Source organism: Canis lupus, chromosome 8 (genome assembly GCF_011100685.1).
Source record: "Canis lupus familiaris isolate Mischka breed German Shepherd chromosome 8, alternate assembly UU_Cfam_GSD_1.0, whole genome shotgun sequence".
NCBI lineage: Eukaryota > Metazoa > Chordata > Mammalia > Carnivora > Canidae > Canis > Canis lupus.
Window position 1 is genome coordinate 52,680,550 of NC_049229.1, and position 19,208 is coordinate 52,699,757.

General features: G+C 37.4%; 1 protein-coding gene across 28 annotated transcripts in view; it reads left to right on the forward strand.

Moving 5' to 3' along the window:
- Positions 1-18,784, forward strand: part of NRXN3 (neurexin 3) — a 1,532,396-nt gene extending 1,513,612 nt beyond the window's left edge. For 10 of the 28 annotated variants that reach the window (XM_038545449.1, XM_038545450.1, XM_038545452.1 and 7 more), the window contains one exon: positions 15,878-18,784. In XM_038545449.1, the coding sequence (XP_038401377.1) occupies positions 15,878-16,179 (302 nt within the window). In that variant the 3' untranslated portion in view covers positions 16,180-18,784. Of the gene's footprint in view, positions 1-7,557; positions 8,247-15,253 lie in introns of all 28 variants that reach the window. The other 18 variants (XM_038545435.1, XM_038545440.1, XM_038545438.1 and 15 more) reach the window with 4 other exon arrangements.
- The last annotated feature ends 424 nt before the right edge of the window (positions 18,785-19,208 follow it).

Consider the following 19,208-nt stretch of genomic DNA (forward strand, 5'->3'; position numbering starts at 1 on the left):
GATGAGAAGGTCCAATTTGCATTGGAACTGCTAACTAGAACTCAGGGAAATCCCATCTGGTTTAGAGAAGAGTAAAATAAAATAAAACAAAATAGAGAATGCAATGCCTCAATACTCAGTTTACAAAATATTTACTCAATGCCTGCCCTCAGAAATGATGTCACTGAGTGAAATCATTCAGCAGTAATTTCCTGAGCTCTTACTATAAGTCCAGCTCTGCTCCAAGTATAGTGGAGAACAAGACAAAGTCTCTGTTCTCATAGAGTTAATTATCCATTGAGAGAGAACTGGACATAAATGAAAGTGTAAGAGTCAGCTATGTAGAGAATCAAGATCAGTTAGTGAGCAGGTTGCTACTTTACTAGGGAATTCACAGAAGAACTCTCTGAAGAATAAAATTAGGGGAGAGGCCCGAATCAATGGAAGAACCTAGCAAGGCAGAGAGCAAGGAAAGGAGTGTTCCTAGAAGGAAAGCTAGAGAAGTATAGCTAGAGTCTGAGACATCCTGCATCAGCAGAGCTATAGGGGATCTGTAGGAGATGAGATGGGAGTCACAGTAAGCAGCTGGCAGATCACAGAGTACTTTCACAGTAGGTCAGGGTCCAGAGTTTGGGTTAGAGGATGTCTTTAAATATTTTAAGCCAGAAACTGACGATCTGATTTATATTGTATACTTCATATATATATATATATGTGTGTATATATTGTATACTTTTGAAAGCAGTTTGGCTCATTATGGAGAATGGATTTGGGGAAGTGAATAGTGAAGGTGGGAAAATCAGTTGGGAGCTACTACAGACTTGAAGCAAGGAATTATGGTGATTTATGCTATGGCATAGATAATGGCATTGGAAAAAGTAGACATGTGAAGAATTTGTTGCCAGAGTAGAGCCACTAAAACTTCCTGGTACGCTGGATATGTGGAGGTGAGACAGGGTAGGGGCCCAAGTAGATGACTAATTAGGGGTTTGTACATCTGAGTCAGACCAAAGAGATGGGAAATCCAAGGGGAGTTGCAAGGTTAAGAGCCAAATAAAATCCAAAGTTCTGTTTAAGCCTTTTTGCATTTGAGAAGCCTCTTAGATATTGAAGTGGAAATGTTGAGTAGGCAGTTGGAGATGAGGAACTGGAATTCTGAGGATGGGTAGAGGTGATCTGGAAATCAGTCATATAGATGATAGGCATGCATAGCCAAGAGGCTAGATGGGATCATCAAAAAAATTAAGACAGCCTAGGGCCATGCCTGGGGCCATCCAAGAGACAGAGAGATGAGGCAGGAAGTAAGGAAGTAAGGAGGAATCTCAGGCTATTCAAGCAATTGGAACAAGACATTTCAGACAGGGCTTTCACTTTTCTGACTGGCACACAGGTGACTTTTTATGTTGATAAAATGAGTATTTTATATTACCAACTATCTTGGATTTTAATAGTATTACAAGGGCATAATCATTCGCAAATAACGAGCTTTATGCACATATTACCCCTAAGAGTCTACCTGGAGGCAAGGCAAGGAGCAGGGTAACTGTGGCTAAGTTCATGGCTTTGAGGTCTATTTCTACTGCTCTTTCTCATTGTTTCACTTTATATTCCTTCTTGATTAAAGAAACTAGTGCCAGCAAAGATAGCTTTTTTGAATCCCACCCACTTCACAATGCAGACTTCCAAGAGTTGCAAGCTGTTCTATTTTTGTAATTTAATTCAACACATATGCACGGAAGACCTATGGTATGTCCTGCTCTATGCTAGACAGATTAAAAAACACAAAATAAGCATACAGATTCAGCTTGTGAATCAGGGAACTTTTAATATCCTGAGTGAAGAAAGCCTTATTTGCACTGATACCTGATTAAAACAAAATTAAAAGAAGAATAGTAATTCCTGAAAATTTCTTAATGGAGTTTTCCTTTTGTATATCTTAGTGTATTAATGCTTTGGGCAGGAAGGAGCTAAAATACTATCGGGACCCTCTGTTCCCTCATGTCTTCATCTTACCCCACAGTTCTGATGTCTATTGAGATAGGTGTTTCCAAGGAATTTCAGGAGTTGGAGTGAAGAGCAAGTGACTTGACTCAAGTGACATGGTTTGCTAGAGGACAAGAGCTCACCTCCAGGTCTGTGCTCCTGCCACTAAATAAATAGGTTCTTATGAAAATGCATTTAAATAAGAGCTCTTCAAGAGTAACTCTAACCCACACAAAGAGTAAAATAAAGTAATTATGAAATTACCTACAGAAATTATAAAAATTCACTGTTACAAGATGAACTAAGAAAGCGTTAGAAACTTAGCATTATTAGGTTAGGGACAGAGCTTCAACAGAAATGGTAATCATAGATATTCAGGTTAGGGTTTTGGATTGAGGTTGTCTGGTTGGTGCTGAAGCAGACACTCCAAGGATCACACTTGGGGTAGGACTGACCTCAACTGTCTGGGATTCAGCCTCCTCTGTTGAATATGAAACCCTACTTTTAGGGGCACCTGGGTGGCTCAGTGGTTGAGTGTCTGTCTTTGGCTCAGGTTGTGATCCCAGGGTCCTGAGATCGAGTCCACATCAGGCTCTCTACAGGGAGCCTGCTTCTCCCTCTGCCTATGTCTCTGCCTCTCTCATGAATAAATAAATAAAATCTTAAAAAAAAAAACTAATTTTATAACAATGCTATAGTGTCAGCTTTGAAAACAAAAGTAACAAATATTTGGAAAGCTCTTAGAATTTATTAGCACTTTGACATTAGAAATCGCATGAGTCATAAAGCCTATCCTGTGAGGTGGGTTAATTGAGCAGACATCATAATCTCCATATTATACATGAGGAAACTAATTCAGGGAGGTTAAATGACTTGTTCAGATTCTTAACAAGCTAGTATAGTGGTCACTACTACATCCAGGACTGGACCTTGGGTGTCCTGACTCTAAAATTTCTATCTCATATATTAAATACCAGGCACAAAGCAAGCCATGATAGTGATGCATGATTTTAATGCTTTTATGGAAGCCATAGCCTAGTGCAGAGGCAAAAAAAAAAAAAAAAAAACATAATTAAATATATTAACCAATTTACTCACTCATTAGTTCAGTCAATAAATGTTTGGTTTTTAGTATTCTAGTTAGTAAGCAAATAAAGATAAAAAGACTTCATATTTGTACTAAAGTTCTTGTAGCCTAGTTGAGACTAAGAAGAAAACAAATTGAGTACAATGGAGTATTGGAGTCAGCAGAAATCTGTGTAGGGCATAGTAGGTTCACAAACAAGAATGGAGATGGTGGGACTGAACTAAGGCACAAGTTAAGGATTACATGAGTATAGGGAAAGAAGTCATTAATTTAAGGTCCTTTCACAATAAATGTTCTATCCTGTTAAATTGTAATGCTACCCATTGTAATGTTATATCCATTCTTATCTACTCGAGTATGAAAAATTACCCTAAACTGAGAAGCAGATCATTAATACAGAAATACAGTTCTGAGTCTTGGGCTTGATGATGTCCTGGACTATCTTGTCCATCTTGGAAGCTTAATTATCTATCTCCCTATCTCCCTAATTTTCCTGTCTCTCCATATCTATCTACTATAACAACATGTGGAAATTGAGTTTGGGAACAGATAGTACATGACTTTTTACTTGGGGCATTTTTGTTTACCATTATAAAGAAAATATGAAACTGCTTATTTAGAAACATATACCATGTATGAAGCAGGTTTCTTTACCCCTTCTCTGAGCATCACTCATTTCTGAGGAAGAGGTTGCAGAAGGCAGAGTATATGCAAGGTTCATTTTTTAACACATATGGCAGCCATTCCCATATTCCTGGATTCCATATGCATTCTTAAAGGCCAAACCATGATTCAGAACTGAGACAATGGTTCTCCCAGAAGAATCCTTCCCTTCTTCCCATAGACACATAAGCAATCAGTGAAATGTTTTTGTCTCTATCACTGGGGGGACAGATGGGGAGATGTACCTCATAGATCTAATGCAAAAACCTTGAAAATCATCGGTAGATATTTGTTCTCCATACTTCTCTCTTAGCCTGCCCTACTTGGAATGGTTCAAGTGTCTCCCTGGAATTGCACTCAGACTCCCAGAAAGGTTTACTCTTCCTTCCTCTCTTCACTATTTTCCCTCAGAAATTTAAAATATTTGCAGTTATACAAAGTAGTTCATTTAGGCCTTTCTCTTGGACCTTACCTGTACACCCTGAAGACAATGCCTCTTAGCAAGCAAGATCCACTCTCCCAAAGAGGCAGGTCTACCACTTGAGTTACTTCAGTATGTCTTTGGAGTGTATCAAACACAACTCCAAACAATTTAGAAACTTACTTTTCTTTGAAACAAGTGCACTCCTCAAGATGAATTCTGACCCGTGTAATTCTATCGTACTGCATTTGATGTTTTTAAAAGTTTGACTTGACATTTAGACAGTGTTATTTGGATATGGTGGGATTAAAAAAAATGGTTGCATGAAAATATGCTGTTTTAAGTCAAACTATTGTATTATTTGTTCTCAATGGCAAGCATAACTCTAAATTATTCTTAAACACCCACCAAGTAGAAGCATAGGTACAGAACCATGTAGTTACTTTAGTTACTACAGTTAGATTAATAAAACCTAACATGGGTACCTGGTAAAAGATTAAAATAAAGCTGAGACATGATTGTGAACTACTAGCAATATTACTTTGTATCTACATTAGAAATCAAACAAGCTTATATATGTAACTGATGGCTGACATATTATGAAAATGTATATGCGCTATATTTAGTCAGTGTTGGCTTCATTTAAAACTATGGCTTCCATGGGTTTAAAAAATACATATTTTATTTGCAAAGTGACAACCATTCATTTTGCTATGTTCAGTTGTTTAAACCAGTGATTTCTATAATGTAAGTGACATCCTACTTGTATGATTTTTAAAACAGGTTACTTTGAAATCAGTAAATTACTCAATAAAAACTTAGGAGACCGAATTTCATGATCTGTCTTCCTCAAAACACCTCTTAACACCTCTTACTATCCAAGAGTATGTATATACTGGAAGTATCTTACTCTGTAAGTCTCATACTTAGGCCAGTTACGTTTCCTCCTTTAAAAAATTGTCTATGAAACAAAAAAACAGCCCACCTGAGTGTTACCAAAACTAACTTTGTTCTATAGAAGTCATTTGATGCCTTGTGAGGCCGTATGAACATTTGTAGGATCTTCTTATACCATACAATTCAATGTTAAAAGTATAATTATTCAAAAAAAAAATCAGTGGCAACAAGGGTTTTTTGTTTCCTATATTGAGATTCTTTTCCTCCTTCTAAAACCTCCTAGCTACCCTTTGTGAAGTTCCTAAAATAATGATTAACATTATTAAACCAGAGACTAAAAATCTTGGTACGGACTGACCCATGGGGACACGTTACTATAATTATTTTAAAATAAAATAATAAAAGGGGCGTCCCATAGGGGGCCAGAGTCTGACTCATCCTCACAATGTATTTCCTTTTTGTTAAAGTCACCCAGAAAAGTTCTTAGGAGTGACTAGGATTGTGTCAGAACCAGGTGTTCTCAAGTGTCTTACCTTTGTGGTTTGCCTACCTGGGTTTCCGAGTCCTTGGTTGGACATTAATGTTCCCACAGGAATAAAGTATTGATTATAACTCTTAGGATCTCTTCCAGTAGAGGCTGAGGCCATTTCTAAAACACACATGCACGCATGCATGCATACGCATACATTCACACTCTCCTCCTCTCCCTCTCTTTTCCATTTTTCTCAATATAGATTGGACTGAACATTTGTTTCCCACATGAAGACTGGTATAGTTTCCCCCAATGGCCTTGGAGTAAACCACGCTCATTTCCCGACTATCCTGTACTTTACAGATACTGACATTGTATCACTGTGTTCCTTGGAGTGGAGAGGGATTTTGCTCCATTACTAATCAATCTATCTATCATCTATCTATCTATCTATCTATCTATCTATCTATCTATCTATCTATCTATCTATCTTATAATCTATCTGCTATTCCATTCATCAGGCTCATTTTATGAATACCTTATTGTCACTTATGGTACTCTGTCAATTTGACAAAACCACGGAAAACTCATATGGAACAATGCAATTATAACCTCTCTATGACTTACAAAGTATGCCTTCCAAGTCTGTGAATGAATATGGGATAAGTTTTCTAGAGCAGAACCCATGAACCCATGTATATTTTTACCTCAGTTCTTGCCACTACAGGCTCTACAGGCCTCACCATGCATACACATGTGCACATCCCTTCCTTGTTGTAATTGGCAGGAAGCCTTGGGATGTCCTTTGCCCCTACTGGAAAGGCATGAAAAACTAAGTCCAGTACCTTCCTCCCACCCCCAAATCAGTTTTGTCTTCCTGACCTCTCCCCAACCCTAGCTTGCTGTTCTGTTTTTCTATTTTCCCTAAATGCAACTTACTTTAAGCATGTATTAATTTGATTACCATTCCTACAGTTAAAGGATAATAGAAGATTACCCATTTGTCAGTCTTAGCCACTTTCTTCTCTTTCAAATGTCTACTTATGACGTACATCCAGACTGCACGCCCTTTTTATTTTTTTTAAAGAAGCAAAACCAAAACAAAAAAAATTTAAGAAAATGCAAAATTTCTTTTTAAAGAAAATGCAAAATTTGTTTTCAATTTTGGCTATCACCAAAGGGGAATCAACAAGCCAGAACACGAAAAGCAAAAAAAAAAAAAAAAAGTGTCCCCTGACTGCTCTGTCTGTGCCTCTTCAGCGTGTGCATCTGGTTGTTCATCTCTGAAAGTGTGTGAAATACTTTTTTTCTTTAAATTTTTTTTTGTTCTTTTCTCCCTTTTTGTTTGGGAATTATTAAGTGCTTTTTGTATTATATCTATCTATATATATCAATATGTTTCTTTTAATTGCTAGATCTTTAACTTTAGATTTGGTTTTATCCAAAATTATGAGAAAAAAAGAGTTATGAATTGTTTTCTGCAATTTTTCCCTACTCCCTCTTTAAATGTGGAACAACTTCAGCTGCAGTATCTCCACATCCACATCTTTGAAATTAGTGCCTTCTCTTCGGGAATCCCATGCACCATGGGTGGCAGGGGGAAAATGGACGAGGTCATTTAAACAGAACCATTGCTCTATAGGGAAGTGATTAGTTTCCCAGCAGGTGGGCTCCCTATAAGGTTTTGCCTTTCCATCAGCTCTGCAAGTCTCTAACCACCACCCCCAACTCTAGATGGGGCTGTGTGGCTGCCGGTGAAGTTGTTCAACTTGAATGCATAAATCTAGTCTCCTTGTTTTTGCTTTTAATCTTTTGATCATTATTAATAGTACTATTATTTTATGTATCTTGGCTACTTTTAGTAGGAAAAAAGTTTAACTGTTTTTATTATTTGAAACTCTTTAATGAAAATGTAATGATTTTTGGAGTAATTGCATGTTGAAGAAGTTGCAGCTTAGGGTGTGTGAGATTGTGTTAGAGTTCTGTTCTTTATTTCTGTAGATGGGCATGTGTAGGCTCATTTGTTTTTGTATATTGCCCATCCCTTCCTTACAGCCAGAAGCTCTAATGCAGCTAGATCACTCCGTGCCGCCCTTACATGGACATGGCGACTCACTTACACATTCACCCCCATCATCTTCATCTCTTGTGTAGTACACTCATAAATACAACCCTCCCCTCTCTGCATCTTTCCTTCCCATTCCCCCCCTTCTTTAGCATTGTTCAAATATATGTGCTGTCATCCATCCCCTTAAATTAAAGAAATCTAAAACTTGTCAAAATGACAAAAATATTTAAAAATTAAATATATATCTGAGAACCTATATTAGTGCAGAAGTTCATTCAAAACCCTCCAGATTCAAGATTTTTTTAAAGGCAAATTCTAAAAGTAAACAGGTTTTTTTTTTTAATTTTTTAAGTCATTGCAATCGGAATTATTTTGAATTCAAAATCGATGCTCTCCTAAGCCCCTCAAAGTAAAACTTTGTTGAAGTGCAGATTTTTTTTTTCTTTTCATGTTATGTGGTGTGGATGTATGTGTTGTTGCCTCCCTGTATCATCCTCTGTTGTAAATTATTATATTTGAAAAATTAGACATTTTGCTCAAAAGTTTTTTAAGAAATGACAACAAAAAAAGCAAGTTACAAGAATGTGGCAATTCTATTTGTCCAAGAGCATTCTTACACAACTTTCTTTTGTAAATTTTTCTTTCATGCCAAAAAACATGCGGGCAATTTGTTGATGTAAGTTGACTATAAATTAATACGGTATGCTTTTTCACTTAAGTTATTTTATCTATATGGAAATAATTTCTTTCTTTGTTTTCCAAAAACAGCCTCTATTTTTTTATTTGCTTTTACTTTTTTTTTTTTCCTGTCATTATACTGTGAATGCCTTGTTGATGTTATTTGCTTTCCTTTCCTCTAGCTTACTTTGGCCTTGATGTTGGTTTTATTTTCTACTGTATGATTTTGAAAATAGTATTAAATATTTTATTTTCTTTGTGTCTCTCTGCTTAATTTTCACTGTTGTGTTCTGTGCTGAATTGCTTCTAATGATCAATGTGAACTCTACAGTTGGTAGAAGGGGGTAAGTTGTTCTTACCATCCAAAGGAAGCCTAGCCTCTTTGCCTGAACCAACCTTAATACCTTGAAAGTCATGGTAGGCTTTACAGTGGGATATTAAATTGGTTACAGCCAATGGGAGGCCTGGGCACCCCCCAGAAGAAAATGAGTTACCTCCAAGTATTGTCATAATGCATCCTCATTTAATTCCTTAGGAAGCACTCAGGGAAATCAGTCTTATCGTATTTTCCTTCAGCAAAGGGAAATTAAGATACTCTCAAGTGACTATGGTGGAGTTTGGTTATCCAGGATTATGCCACCACCATCACTGCCGACTACAAAATCAATTCTATAAAGAATGAAGGCATCGAGAGTCCCAGGTGTTTCGAGTATGTTCCTATAATAATGATGCCTTCCAATGTATAGAACTTACTACTGGTGAAAGCACACACATATACACAGAAGGTACACAATTCTCTCTCCCCTCTCCTTCCCTGACTCTTTCTCTCTCTGTTTCTCTCTGTCTCTCTCTCTCTCTCTCCCCACCTTCTCTTTCCCTCTCCCTCTTCCTTGCCTCTCTCTCTAAATCTCTGTCTATCCCTCCTCCCCTTTTACCTTTCTATTAATAGTTGCTATTTATTTCCTGGATTTAATCAAGTGAACTTTAGGAGTATCCTAAGGATTCTTCTACCAAGAAGCAACATGATATTTTCACATCTAAAGTTGTATTTAGGAAATCTTTCATGTAGGTAGGTACTGCCTTAGAGGTGAGAATATCCCTTGACTTTAAAGGTATTTGGATTAATGTTGCTTTATGCACTTTGGAAACATAAGATCAGTAAGAAGTGCTATACAGTTTTTAAATAAAGAGGTTGTTTCACTTTAATTTCAGGCATTGTGTTATCTGAAACTGTTACAGAAATAATCAGATTGAATGGTGGTTAACAGACATGTTTGCAACCTAGCAGCTTTAATGAATGGGCTTTCTCTGCCTCAGTTCACGTGATTCTATATTGTTTCATGTGTTAGATGATATTTTGGGTTTAAAACCAAGAACTTCCTAAATGGGGTGTTATTTTGTCTAATAGAATTGATTTTTGTGAGGAAGCTGTCCATAGGTCAACTTAATAAAAGGTTAATTTTGTTTTAAAAAGATACAAGCTCTTTGAAATCTTATAAATCATTCTTCTAAGTCTGCATTTAAAATAACCTGAATCATCTAGATCCTATATTATTATACTTGTACCTTAGCATGAGGTTACTATGTTAAAAAATGGTCAGAAGAAAGTAATGAATGGTTTCAGTGTTTACAGGCCCAAAATGTTAATAGAAATAATACTAGTAATTAGCATTTTGGAATAACACTGGGTTCTGTGCTAAATACTTAATATGCTTTACAATTAACATTAACATGCATTAAATTATTATTCACACTGGCGGTTTGAGATGGACTATGTTATTACTTCTATTTTACAAAAAGTTTAAGAATTTTTTGCAAAACTCCTAGGGCTAGTAAGCCACAGAGGTGTGATGCTAACCTGGAGTTTGAGTGACTCCAGAGGCAAAGCTCTTAACCAATAGGCAAATGAAAAATCCCACTGGACATTCCTTATTTTACAAGGTAAAATGATACCAAGTGTCTTTGTCCCATCTTATTGGGAATATGTTAGAAAATAGAACCTGAAGCTTTTCAGAATCAATTCCATTTCAGACAAACTAGGGAAAACATGTCTTACCTAGAGATTCGCATCTTATTAAAATGCAAGTGAAGCCCCTTTGAGACACTTGAGTTTTTCTGGAGTCTTCTCCCCAGGTACTTGCCATATTTGTCCATGGCTATTTTTTCTGAAGGTGGAGAGGAATTGCAAGCTTCAGGATATTTATGTGCTACAAGTACACACTGCTTTGGCACCAAACAACTAAATGAATATCATTCAACCACTAATTTAGAAGGGGGAAGGATGATTTTTCTGTATTATGTGAATTTCTCAGCAGAGAATTAGAAAAATGCAAATGAGAGGTAAAGGACCTAAATATACATAAAATAAATTCAAGGAATTGGAGAATGGCATCCTCTCTCAGTCTGGCTCTTTAGTGTCATTGTTTTGGTATTTTTGTGACTTCTTAGACTCAAATATATCCAGAGAGGCAAAGGTTGGAGCCACATTGAAATTTTGTGCTGCTCTTGTTTTTTGTTTTGTTTTGTTTTGTTTTTCAGATGACCTACTACATTCACCATTACCTGCAACATTCTCACAGTTCAGAAAAGTTCTATTAAATTTTTAATACACTGTCTTTTTCGATGGCAGAGAGCCCCTTTTGCTGGATATCAGCCCTAGACACATGAATTATATATCTATAAATACACTCATAAAGCAAAAAAGCAGGGCAGCCTTCAGGGCTAAAATAGACCTTTTATATCCCTAGTGATCTCTCTAGTTTAAAGAAAAGCACAACGCTGTCAAAAAGGGGTATATATTCCTGATTTAAAATGCTAACGTTAAGGAATAAAGATAGTTCTTATTCCGAGCCAAAGAAAAATTCTGGGGATGGAATAGGAAATTAGGGTGTTGTTAGCCTGCAGGGTTTCTGCCTGTAGCCCCTTATGATTTTAGGCTTCTTGCTTTTGTGAATACTTTTATAAGCCTAGACATCTGGTAGATCCCTGACTCCATAGTCTTTGGGCATTGAAAAAAAGTATCAGCTGCTGCTCTAGCATTTCTGAGGATAATCACTTTGGATTAAAACAAATAAACATAAAATCTTAAAGAGGTTTCCACAATCTAAGTTATTTCTCTTAAGGATCTAATTTTGAGAGAAATGTATCCCTCATCTCAAAGGATGTGTGCCCTTGGACTCCCTAGGACACTATAAGCATCCTAAATCTTAAAGATGGGAGTTGATATTAAAATTGATTATACATGCCAACTCACACACACCTCTCCCAAGCACCTTGCACATTTACAGTTCTTCAAAATTTTCTAATTTTCACTGCAATTCCCATTCATAATAGTTTCCATATCCTAATTGACTTCCTTTTAAACCGAAGACATTCTTCCAATTTCTTGAGATACCAAGAAAGGGGGTGGATTATGAAAGCTTTTCTCCCATTTCATTGATGAACCTACCACCAAAATTGGGGCTCACTTTCCCTGACAGGGAGCATCATTTATCATTTTTTTATTACTGCTGCCAAGATTAATAACAAAATGGCAAAGCAAATTGAAGATTAGTAATCTGGGCAGATTCTCTGACTTCAACTCTGAAATAGCATACCCACCATTTTAATTTTAAAATAAGCTCTTCTCATTTCACTTAAGGGCTCACCAACCTTTTAGAAGCTCTTTATAAGTTGGCAAGCTTTAGGACTCTCTTTCCATTTCATTGTGAAAATGGTTTTACTCATTTTTTTCAATCCAAGAGAGATTAAAAGGTATTGAATTGAGAAGTGAATAGCAAAGGAAAGTGGGGGCAATTCAACCGCAGAGTGAGCAATTTGTGGATTTTGTAGACTTTTTACAACAAAGACACTGCAGAAGTTTTAGCTAGGTTTGAAAAAAGAGGGAGGAAAAGGAGGCAAATTTAAGACTCCAGTTGGGTGTCACAGATGGTACACTAAAATTGCAAATGAATGCCACTCTGTAATCATGAAGGCAGTAATCTTAATCTCACTTAAAGGGACACCAGCACCCTACTTAACAATTTGCCTTTATATTTAAGTGTTCTGTACCAGGCTTTTGCCTTTTTGCAGATTGGTTATTCTTTGTCCTTTATCCCAGTTTCCTGTCTACCTAATATACGTGGAGTAGATTTTTATCATTGGAGCAGATGACTCTCAGGGTTTGTGCCAGAAAAGAATACACAAACTAAACCTTTATTCTAGGTGAGATGGGTAAGAAAAAATCCTGTCTTGTTCTCTGAAGGAAAGTAAAGTCATCCCTGAGTAATCTCTAGAGGACCTTCAAACAAATTGCATTGGCCTTCTCTTCTCTTCTCACTGCTCTTCTCGTACCTAAGTACTTAAACACTGCTTTTTTTCATGGGTCACCTTAAATATAAAACTTGGGACCACCACCACCTCCTCCCCATGGAAGAATAAAGAGAAAAGTCAACTCAGGCTTAGTTTTAGGATCGACTTACCTTTAGGGAACTGGGCTTCAAATCCCATTTATAAAAGCTAGCAAAAGTTGTAAATTATACATTAAATATGTTGCAAGATATATGTATTATATATGTTCACAATGTAAAAAAAAAAAAAGAAAGAAAAGAAAAAAAGTCATGCTGGTCCAGTAAAGCAAGTCTGAAGCTTGACAAAACTGCAAAGATCATTTCACTCAAGAGTTTGACACTCTAAGCACTAGAAAAGCACTATGCTTGGGGTTAGGGCATAGCCCAAAATATCATCTTGAAATGTTCAGAAGTGTTCATGTTTTATTTCTCTACATATGGTAACATTATCAGGTGGGACAAGATGATTGTATGTTCCCTTCCAAATGATACACATTATGTACATTATTGCCACCCTCCCCAACTCCATTTCTCTCTACATAACACAATGTTATTGGCTAGTTAACTGTGGAGCAAAGCTTCTGACATGAGTACAAAGGGTTCTTCTCAGGTGCTTTGAAGGTAGGCAACATCTTTCCTCTCAGGGGGCCATTCTCTCAGCTTACAGAAAGCTGAACTGGGGAGTTCTCTTTTGTGAGTCAGTCTTTGTAGGACGAACCCAGAAAAACCATGTAAGCTCCAAGACTTGTCCACGTAGAACTTTGCAGTATTGAGTCACATGTCTGTCTTTGTCACCAATAAGGGGCACCAGGGCAAAAGTCACATCTGACTTTTCATACACTTTTGACTATATGATAGTAGATCTTCAAATACCAATCATCCCATCAGGGCAGTTACTGTGGAGGGCAGAACTGACAAGAATATCATACCTGGCTGAATGCTTAATGACCCAGTTCAGAAGTAATATCATATTAGAAACTCAACTGTCTAACTGGGACAGGGAAACATCATACCATCCCTGCTAGAGGATTAAAAAAACAAAACAAAACAAAACAAACAAACAAACAAAACAGCTGCATTGGAATAAATTCAACGAGGAGACATGAACTGTGACTTCTGGAGATTCCAGAGATTCTTTGTTTGAAAAATAACATTGTGAAGAGACAGAGAAGAGAACTTGATTATCTTGCTTGCATGCATGAGTAATAAACATGGCACTACAATTTGGTAATATCCACCATAGAATATTTATGGTACCCATGATTTACAAGGCACTGTGATTTACTGAACCATTCTGAACTTTCTTTCCTGACCTAGTCCACATGTTCAGAAGTGTGATAATTAAGGTCTATGGATAAACCAATTTATTTTTCCCACTGTAGATAGGAATTGCTGATTTTATTTTTCTTTAAAGATTTTATTTTAAAAAAAGATTTTATTTATTTATTTGAGGGAGAGACAGAGCAGGGAGGGGCAGTGAAGGAGGGGAAGAAGGACAAGTAGACTCCCTGCTGAGCTGAGCCAGGAATCCTTTGGGGCTCCATCTCACAACCCTGAGATCATGGCCTGAGTCAAAATCAAGAGTAAGATGGTTCACTGAGCCATCCAGGCACCCCAGGAATCTCTGCTTTTAAAAACTCAGTTTGCGGGCACCTGGGTGGCTCAGTGGTTGAACATCTATCTGCCTATGGCTCAGTTCGTGATCCCAGGGTCCCGTGATCAGTTCCTGCATCAGGCTCCCCACAGGGAGCCCCCACAGGGAGCCTGCTTCTCCCTCTGCCTATGTCTCTGCCTCTCTCTCTCTCTCTCTGTGTCTCTCATGAATAAATAAATAAAGATCTAAAAAAAAAAAAAAGCCACCTCCGTTTGCTATCTCTACATTTCTGAGTCTAAGTTTTCCATAAAGCATGGATATCTAGTCTGAGTATTTTTAAAATTTAGTGTCCAGCTCAGCATATATTGCATATAGCATAAAAGCAATGCATAAACATGAGATCAATGCAAGGCCAGTTGTCATTTAATAGATGAGAATTTCTGGAAAGGCACAAAAAGGGTTAGATGAACCTTTTTAACCTCTCCTGAGTTCCCCTCACTTAGCATATAGTAAATGAAGACTGAACTTGATAAATGTTAAATAAAAGGTAATAGCTTAAAATGCTAAAGACAAGGTCTCTTATGTTTACTGATCTTGATCTCTGTAACATGGAGAATACATCATGGTCATCCTCATGGGAGCAAGTAAGTAGAAATCCAAGAAGGCAACAAAGAAATGGTAGAGCTCACAGATTAGTCACATGCATGAGTACATGTACACACACACACACACACACACACACTCACAATTTTGATAGCCAGTTTTTACAACAGTAACATGGAATGTCATTATCTCATAAGCAGATCCTGGAAACAGCCTACTTGAATTCTACCTAAATAATTACTTGGGAGTATCTTTAAAACCTAAGGATTTCCGATTTTGGTGGCAAGAGGCATATAATGGGCTCTAAATGAGTGTAGGATGGTTAGGCTACAACAAGAAAGGATCCATGTGCGGACCCGGGTCACTTTATTATAATTTCTGATGCCTAACCCATGAGGTGCAGTCACTGAGAAAATGACTATGAATTGTGTCTATCTACAAAAATACTAATTCTGTTTTTCTTTTTCTTTTCAATCCCAGGAGGTGAATTAGTTATCCCTCTTCTTGTAGAAGACCCTTTAGCTACCCCTCCTATTGCTACTCGTGCACCTTCCATTACACTCCCCCCTACCTTTCGCCCCCTCCTCACCATTATTGAGACCACCAAAGATTCCCTGTCCATGACCTCTGAGGCGGGGTTACCTTGCTTGTCGGACCAAGGCAGCGATGGTTGTGATGATGATGGCTTGGTGATATCTGGGTATGGCTCAGGGGAAACCTTTGACTCTAACCTGCCCCCTACTGATGATGAAGATTTTTACACCACCTTCTCCTTGGTAACAGATAAGAGTCTTTCCACTTCAATCTTCGAAGGTGGCTACAAAGCACATGCGCCCAAGTGGGAATCCAAGGACTTTAGACCTAACAAAGTCTCCGAAACTAGTAGGACTACTACCACATCTTTGTCCCCTGAGCTGATCCGCTTCACAGCTTCCTCCTCGTCTGGGATGGTGCCCAAATTGCCAGCTGGCAAAATGAATAACCGTGATCTCAAACCCCAGCCTGATCTAGTCTTGCTTCCGTTGCCCACTGCCTATGAGCTAGACAGCACCAAACTGAAGAGCCCACTAATTACTTCCCCCATGTTCCGTAATGTGCCCACAGCAAACCCCACGGAGCCGGGAGTCAGACGGGTTCCGGGGGCCTCAGAGGTGATCCGGGAGTCGAGCAGTACAACAGGGATGGTCGTCGGCATTGTGGCTGCTGCTGCCCTCTGCATCTTGATCCTCCTGTACGCCATGTACAAGTACAGGAACAGGGACGAGGGGTCCTATCAAGTGGACGAGACGCGGAACTACATCAGCAACTCGGCCCAGAGCAACGGCACGCTCATCAAGGAGAAGCAGCAGAGCTCGAAGAGCGGCCACAAGAAGCAGAAAAACAAGGACAAGGAGTATTATGTGTAAAAACAACAAACAAACAAAAACAAAAAACAAAAAACAAAACGACACCGCTAACAATCACGCGAGTTTGTGACACAGAATTATTTATATGTGAATCTATCACACGCGCTTGGAAAAGGAGATGCCACAGATGTCAGAACTGTCATCACTACGAGATGGGGTGTACCATGACTACGGTGGGGAAAAACCATTTTTAAGAGGACAACACGCGCGCGCACGCAAAGATGTACCTACCTACAGAGTTCGGCTATGGCTGCTTGGACTTCAGTCATCGCTCGGAGACAGGACATTCTCTCTGCCCTGCTGTATCATAAAGCACACACTTTGCGCTCTGGAGCAAGCAGATGGCTCCCCCACTTTCGCGGACTTGGAAGCTTCCTTCTCTTGAGGACTTTTCACCCAAGGTAGAAGACTTCATGGCTTACTTGTTCCATAACTCCAAGTGAGTCTGTAATGATCTTTGTGAAGCTTGACTGTAACAATGTTCTCTCTCTCTCTCTCTTTTTCTTTTTTTTTTTCCTTTTTTTTTTCCTTTGGGTTTAATTATGTAAAAAACAAAAACAAAAAAAAATTTAAAAAATTAAAAACAAACAAACAAACAAACAAACAAAAAAAAACCCACCCTTATCTGGTTTTGGCCAGTGTACATGTAACTTTTCAAGATCTGAGGGGAAAAGAAAAAAATGGCTTTTGGGTTTTTGTTTATTTTTTTGAGAATGACTGGACATAATGAAGAAGAAAAAACAAACAAAAACAAAAAAACTCAGAAAATGAAAGTAAGAGAGACTATTGCCATATGAACTCAAAAGCTACCATGGTGTTCACTCTACATATCAGGTTGTGGTATTTCTAGAATCTGTTGTTTGTTTCCTATACGATGCTTTGCTGAACACATAGCAAAATCACATGATGGATGATAGCATTGATTTGAAAAGCTGGTCCCTCAGGATCTAATTTCAGAATTTGCCACCCAAACCCTGAACAGATGGGTTTAGGGCTGGTTACATCAGAGCTATTGGCTTTACTTAACAATATTGTTCCTGTTCATTAGCCCAGCCAAATTGTGGTGAAGGAGAAAGCCCCACAAACTAAAACACAGCCTTTCCTAGGGAAGGTGAAGAGGGGGTGGGCTGGATCTGTGACTGATTGAAATGCATGTAAATGTAAAAGACAAGACAATACTGTAAGTCTGTTAAAGAATCAAAACAGACAGTAGGGGAGTTCAACGTGTGATGGAACCACGAAAGGTCACACAAGCCAAACACGGCATGACAGAGTGCAAAATACATAGTTCTTCCCCCGCCCCCAACATGATGTTTTTCATAGTGGTTTAATTTTGTAGCCTGACACTTATGGATAACTCTGTCCTTCCATTTGCTCACATCTCCCTTCACCCATCTTTTCTAAAAACAAATAAATAAATAATAAACGAATAAAGCTGCTGTGACACACAAAAAAGGAATTTAATAGTATAATATATATATAAATAAATATATATACAGATATATTTATCATGGTATGTTTGATGGGATGACTGAAACAGGAAAACTGTTAAAGTCTTGAAGTGGAATGAGAATGTTGTTTTAAAAGAAAATAACAAAACAACAAAAAAGTAAACCTTAAAATGTGAAGAAAGTGTGAGTTTTAGTTTTGTCACAGTTAACTGTGTCAAAGAGAATAAACAATCTTCTCAGATTTTGTTTACATATTTTACTACATTTTTGCTGGTATAATTCCTTAGCCACCTATGTACATACTGCTTTAAGAACTGTTCTTTCCTTTATATTGGTTTGTTTCTGTTTGTTTGGTTGATATTCCAGTTGTCTGTCTTTTCTTTTTGAAAAGAGGAAACAATGTACAGAATAACTAACTGGTTGTGTGGCCATAGCGATCCAAAAAGCAAGAGACAAAGCAAGACAAATATTCACACAAAAATGAAGTACGTCTTCTGGAGGGTCCGATATATACAATTTCTTTTGTACAGATGAAAACCAATCAGCTGTTTAGATTTAGAAATCTACTCTTGCTGGTCTTTGTCAGTTGCATGAATATTTGAGAAATATCTTAAAACACGAGGCAAAAAGCGCAATCTAAACGATGGTAGCCTTTACTAATGTGTATGGAAAGGTGTTCCTCATTACCTGATATTTAAATGTGTTACAATTTTTGGATTTTTTTTTGTTGTTGTCATTAAAAAAGACAGGATTATAAAGAGATATCAAAGCACGATTTTAGATAACTTAAATGGCCCAACCTATATGAAGTTGATTATATCTCGATGTCTGTAAAAGATTGCTGTTTTTGGAGTCTTGAGGTCTTGTGAACTGATTTCCTGCTTTCTTTCTTTACATTTTTTTTATTTGAGTAAAAATACATTTGTTATATTCCTTTTAGTGTAAGTTTCTATTTGGACAATTTTATGGGAACATGTGCATTCTGTATGTGAGCTTCTATCATATTCCTGTTGTTTTATGAGCAGACTCTTAAGGAATTTATTTTATGATGTTGTGAAGTTACTGCTTTTTTCTTTTTCCTTTCTCTTTTATTTCATATTTGCATTTTCGTTCAAGGATATGCTTAGCAATAAAATGTTCTTCCCAAAACCTTGTATGATGATGCATTGTTATTTTCTAAACACTTGGTAAAAGATCTTACACTGGAGCTAAACATGTCCTATCTTATTAAAAGCCACATAAGCTAGGACCAGGTGAAATAAAATATTCTAACCAGTTACTAGTTACTTATATAAACTTATCAAAAGTGGCATATTTATGGGCTAAACAAGTATTGTCTGTCAACTGAGGCATTGTTATTTAGATTGCTCTGATAAGGTAAGCAGGAGGTAAAACGTTTCTGAACAGGTAAGACGACAGAACCATTGTATTCTGGGAAAGATTATTGGATACTATATATCTTTTTAAATGTTTGAGAACTTTTAAGTATTTGCTGCAAGTCAACAAACTTTGAACCTTTTTCTAGAACCTTGTTTGTATAATGCCTTAAATCCTGGAATGCTTTAGATGCCTTCTCTC